The sequence below is a fragment of the Elephantulus edwardii genome, unplaced genomic scaffold (assembly GCF_000299155.1).
Source record: "Elephantulus edwardii isolate Elephantulus edwardi_28Jun2011 unplaced genomic scaffold, EleEdw1.0 scaffold00056, whole genome shotgun sequence".
NCBI classification, from domain to species: domain Eukaryota; kingdom Metazoa; phylum Chordata; class Mammalia; order Macroscelidea; family Macroscelididae; genus Elephantulus; species Elephantulus edwardii.
The window spans coordinates 51,190-56,908 of record NW_006399806.1 but is presented as its reverse complement, the minus strand read 5'-3'; the positions used below and the strand labels follow the sequence as shown (position 1 = coordinate 56,908).

Sequence of the window (5,719 nt, the reverse complement as noted above, 5' to 3'; positions counted from 1 at the left end):
TAAATAAATAGATTTAAAACCTTTTCAGGCTCTGAAAACCCCACTAGAGGGTCAACTATGAGTCAGCTGTGATTTGACCACACATAACAATAACAACCTTCAAGAAACTCATGGTTTAGTCAACTCACTTCATCACCATCGAGTCTATTCTAACTCACAGTGACCTCCCATCAGGTTTCCAAGGCTGTAGATCTTAATAGTAGGAGACTGTCCCTTTTTCTCCCTTAGAGCGGATGGTGGGTCATGTATGCAGCCCTCTGGTTAAGAGCATAACACACTACAGAATAGGCTACCAGAGCTTCTGTAAAGTCTAGTGGGAAAACTACTGACATCGTATAAAGAAAGTCCATTCCACTTTCTGTTACCTTTCTAGCTACTCCTCAAACATCAATGATTTCAGGATTCCATATTTTCTTTCTTTCTACTGTGAAATCTAATTATCACTTGTCCTACCAATAAAGTAATTCTATTTAGCACAAATACAATGATGACATTCTTTGCTTTAAAAATTACAGGGATCACAAATGATGAGATCAAAGCCACTAAAGTTCACAGACCAGTGTTGATCCCAGAATTGTTATTATTAGCCCCAACACATTTATTGCTAGTCCACAATGAGATAAGTACAGAATATGAATGCTTATAAAAACCTCTACGGCAATCTCATAGATTAAATTTTTACTGAGGGAACGTACAGAAAAATTTGGGACTTGTATCTTAAATATTTTATTCCTATTTTTTAATTATTAAATTATTATTTCATTTTTAAGTAATTCCTTTTCTTTTTGGATTATACAAAACTAATAGCCTGCTATTTATATTTATACTGGAAGTATAAATATATATATAGTGAAAAAACCAAACTACACTACAGACTTAGAAGTACTGGACTGGAATAAACTCTAAGCATATTAGCAAGTACACAAGACCTTCAAATGCTAGCCCTCTAAGTCTTTACAAGCTCGGTATAAATATATACATTCTACTTTCAAAGCATGGGATAATATCCATCTCATGATCAAAAAAGGATACAAAGGAGTTGGTCACAATCAATACTCTCTCACCAATATTTTAGATAATTTACTGGAGGTTAACTATTTGTCCATTTAATTATTATTTACCTTTTGAGGGCAGAGCTCAAACCATACTCTACATTGTGTCATGCATACAGTGGGTAGTCCACAAATACTTGATACATAGATTTAATAAATTTGTGTCTCAGAAAAGGAAATCTGTCGGTCAGGTGGTAAGGAGTTCTTCCCAAAAGGAATGCCTTCCCAAAGGCCCACAGTTCTAACCCACCAGCTGCTCTGCAGAAGACAAGCAATCTCCTCCTGGGCGATTTAAACTGCTGAAAAATCTACTGGAGGGTCAGCTTGGGACAGCTCTCACTCGACAATACAAACAACAACAAGACTACCTGGGACAGAATTATCATACTCCCAAGTCAAATCAATTTACTTCTACTCTTTTTTCCCCAAGGCTAATTCACTTTTTCCTACTTCTCTCTAACCAATCCCTCCCTCCTTCCTTTTTTTCACTTTGAATATCCAAGAAACAATGTAAGATAATACATATAAAAATAGATTTTAATAAAGAAACAAATATATGCTCACACAGATAAATGATGTGTTTCACATTAAAATACTAATTTGTAGCAGTAGTTACACATATGTAAACAAATTTTTATTCCTACCTCTACTACAGATTTTTTGGCTGACATCTGTGCTGTATTTTCTTGGAATTTATTTGCCTTTTCAAGCTGGGCTTTAAGTTGTTCAGCTAATTCCTTCAAAAACAAAAGTAAGTAAAATAAGCACTTACATACATATTTTTAAAATTCTTTCTAGAATATTTCAACGCTACATCTCAAAAGAAAACAGCATTGTAGACACCCACCACCTCTCTTCAATTATCAAGTGACAACATAGTATACTGCTTTTTAATCAATCATTTCATTTAAACGCTTCTCCAACAACTCTGATATTTGCTTATGTTCTGAAGTGAAAATATTTCATGGACATTTATTTTGTGGTGTGCTATTGAGTCAGAACTGACCCTCCAGTGAGTTTTCAGAGGCAGTAAACCATATGGGAGAAGACTGTCCACCTCTCTCTCTCAGAGCAGCTGGTGAATTTGAATCATATACCACTGTGTTAGACATAATTTTGAAGGATTTAGGAAGAGGAAGGATGGCACATTTATAATTACTTAAATAGTATATATTTTCAATATTTAAAACTATGATTATTTGTAACAAGACAGCTATGACAAGATTTAAAACCTTAATTTCCTTATTATTGATAATACAAAAAAAAAAGTTTCACTACATTTTATTTTTATTCCAGAAAGTCTATAGGAATTATTTAAGACAATTAACAAATAAAGCAAAGATCACAAAGTAAAATATTAAGTAAGCAAATTTACATGATAAGTAAAGGGAAGCATTCTTAATGGTAGTTTTCCATGAACAAAGAACCAGTTCATTCTATTGGCATAAACTAACCTCCTTCTTGACTTCTCTTTCATTGTTATTTGCTGTCTAGTCACCTGCAACTCTAATGACCCTATATACAACAGCCCTAAATCCTGTCTATCCTGTGCCAATCTCACTGTCTCCAACACACCCACCATTACCTCAGTCACTGAATCAATCCACCTCATAGAGGGTCTTCCTCTCCTGAGCTGTCCCTCCACCCTCGCAAGCATGATGTCCCTCTCCAAGGACTGGTCCCTCCTTGCAACATGTCCAAAGTATGTCAGACAAAGCCTCAGAATCCTTGCCTACAAGGAGCAGCCTGGTTTAATCCTTTCCTGGACGAACCTGCTTGTTCTCTTAGCAATCCATAGTATATTCAATACTCTTCTCCAGCACCACAGCTCAAAGGCATCAATTCTCCTTCTATCATCCCTATCATTGTTCAGCTCTCTGATGCATAACAAGTGATTGTAAAGACTATGGCCTGTATCAGGTGCACCTTTGTCTCCAGACTGTTATCACTGTTCTTCAGTACTTTGGAGAGGTCCCTGACAGCTGACTTTCCCAATGCAATATGTCTTTTAATTTCCTGGCTGCTGGTACCAAGAGTGCTGATTGTGGAGCCAAGCAAACTAAAGCTATTTACAATCTCAATCTCTTTATCATCCATCATGATGCTGCCAATCAGCCCAGGGGTGAGAATCTTTCTGTTCTTGATATTGAGCTTTAGTCCATATTGAAGGCTGTAGTCCTTGACCTTCTGCAACAATAGTACTTCAGGTCCTCCTCAGTTTCAGCAAGGAGGGTTGTGTCATCTGCATTAATACCATTTTCTTTTGTAGTTTTAGTTAATTTCTCTGGACTCTTTACTTTGTTGTTGTTGTCACTCTTGCTATAGGTTTCTCTTTTACTAATCTCTGGGTGGAGTTGAAGCTCAGTGTTACTAAGAGCCAAATTCAGAGAGAGGTATATATTAGATGTCCTTACATTAAATATATAAGCTGGTAAAAAAGCTCTGGTGGCTTAGTGGTGAGAAGTTGAGCTGCCAAGCCAAAGTCAGGCATGTTCAAATCCATCAGTTGCTCCATGAGAGTAAAATAAGCACTCTCCTCTCATGAGATTTACCACCTCTGAAAACCCACTGAAGAGTAAGCTGTGAGTCAGTTCTGACTCAACAGAAAGTAACAACAAATTGGTAAAAAAAAATTATTTGTTCAATTAAAAAATAATATGTTGATATGTCAATAAGACAGAAGACTACTTAAAAATTACATATGTAAGGTACAACACAACCACAAGTGAACCCGTCATGACACAGAAAGTTCTGTCTTTGCTCTTCTGTCATGTGCAATTTTAACAAGTAATACAATGTCCACTCAACATCAAGCATGTGAAAGGTCCTCAATATACTTACCAACTTCATATTTACTTAATAAAGATATTTGAGAATCAGATTAAGTAAACAGAGTAGCTCTTACCAAATTATGTCTATTTTTATGCAATTCTGAGGTAAAATAAGTCTTAAAATAGTTAACACTGCTATAAGATTGAATTAACACATATAAAAAAAATCTAACACAATTTCAAGCACAATGTATTAGTTTAAAAATCTCTGTCAATGAATTAACCATTCTTTCAAAGAGCTCTTTTCTTAGGCCTCTAACAAAGAAATTGATGAGAACAATAAATGTTCTTATTACAGATGACTAAGAAAGGGAAGGAAGATGGTACAATATTATCTTCCTCAATAAGTACACCAAGAAAGCAAGTAGCAAAGAAAAACAAGAAATAAAAAGCAGGTAGTTCTCTTGAGGTCTGAAATTTCTTAAATTGGATAAAAAAAGGTAGGTAATTTATTTACATGTGAACTTACAGTACTGTTTCTAGAAATATTTAAGAATTTCTTTAAGGAGTCAAACACAGCAGCTATTTTCAAAGTGTGCTGCCACCACAAGGCTGAACTTCAATAACTACTTGTGAGATATTAACTAGTAATTATTACTTGCCAAGAGAGCGACTTACAAGCATCTTACCAGATTCCCCATGATCTCTGCCTTGATAATCTTGGCTCCCAGCCTGTTCTTCTCATCAACACTCAGGATGTGGACGGGCTCATCCTCGGCACTTCTTCTACTTCCACAGCATGAATTAAGAATATAAGAAATGTCGGTACAGCATAAGTCACAATATCAAGACTCAAATGCTATTTTTATTTAACCTCAACAAAGCGTTCAGCACCACCAGATCATGACTCTAACATATAGAAATTAAATTCTACATTCCATCATAAATCAATAGTCTACATTTCAATGTCCCAATATTCTACTTGTTGCTGTTATATGCCATCAAGTTGCCTACGACCCATAGCAACTGTCTGTACAGCAGCTCTGATGCCTGCCCTGTCCTGAGCCAGTCTCATTGATTCAACACACCAATCCTCACTGCCCCAGTTACTGTATCAATCTTACTTACAATCTATGAAAATAAGAAGCAGTCTAGCAGAAGTTCCAGTAACATGCACTAAATCAATACAGCTGTTATTATGTGCCATCAAGTCAAAGGTGACCCTCCAACAGGTTTTGAGAGACAGCCCATTGTTATCCCTCAGAACAGATGGTGGATTTGAACCACTTCCCTTTGGGTTTGTGGTACAATTTAATAGGACACCAGAGCTTTATAAGCATTACTTAGAAAATGCTATACCATATATATATATGAAAAGATTATACATCAATCATATCAGTTTATACCTTAAGAAACCATAAACTAGAAAGAAAACAAATGAAGCCCACAGTAAGCTGGATATAAGAAATAATAAAAATCAGAGTGGAAATCAATGAAACAGAAAAAATATAAGTGAGAAAATAAAATGACAATAATGAAATTCAATAAAACCAAGAAGTGGTTCTCTGAGACAATGAATTAAAATTTATAAACTTTTAGCCTGACTGATCAGACAAAAAAGAAAATAACAACATCACTGCACATTCTAAACACTTTTACAAAGACATTCAAAGGACAAATAAGCAATGAAATGATCATCGATAAAAGGCCGTAATAAAATACCACTACACAATCACTGTTGTTTTTGTGAGTCAAAACCAACTAATAGCTCCTCCAACAAGTTTGCAAAGGCATTAAATTACATTGGAGGACACTGCTCACCTTTATACCAAGGAGTGGCTAGTAGATTGGATGGCAGTGCAATGCCCTGTTGTTGTGCTTTATATATATATATGC

The 5,719-nt window shown here is 35.5% G+C and overlaps 1 protein-coding gene across 1 annotated transcript in view; it reads right to left on the bottom strand.

The window, feature by feature from the left end:
- The window catches only part of CWF19L2 (CWF19-like 2, cell cycle control (S. pombe)), an 85,923-nt gene that overhangs the window by 37,477 nt on the left and 42,727 nt on the right, over positions 1–5,719 (bottom strand). Inside the window, exons 10-11 of the mRNA XM_006887288.1 lie at positions 4,513–4,606; positions 1,697–1,789 (exon numbers count right to left, since the gene is read on the bottom strand). Of these exons, the coding sequence (XP_006887350.1) occupies positions 1,697–1,789; positions 4,513–4,606 (187 nt within the window). The remainder of the gene's footprint in view (positions 1–1,696; positions 1,790–4,512; positions 4,607–5,719) is intronic.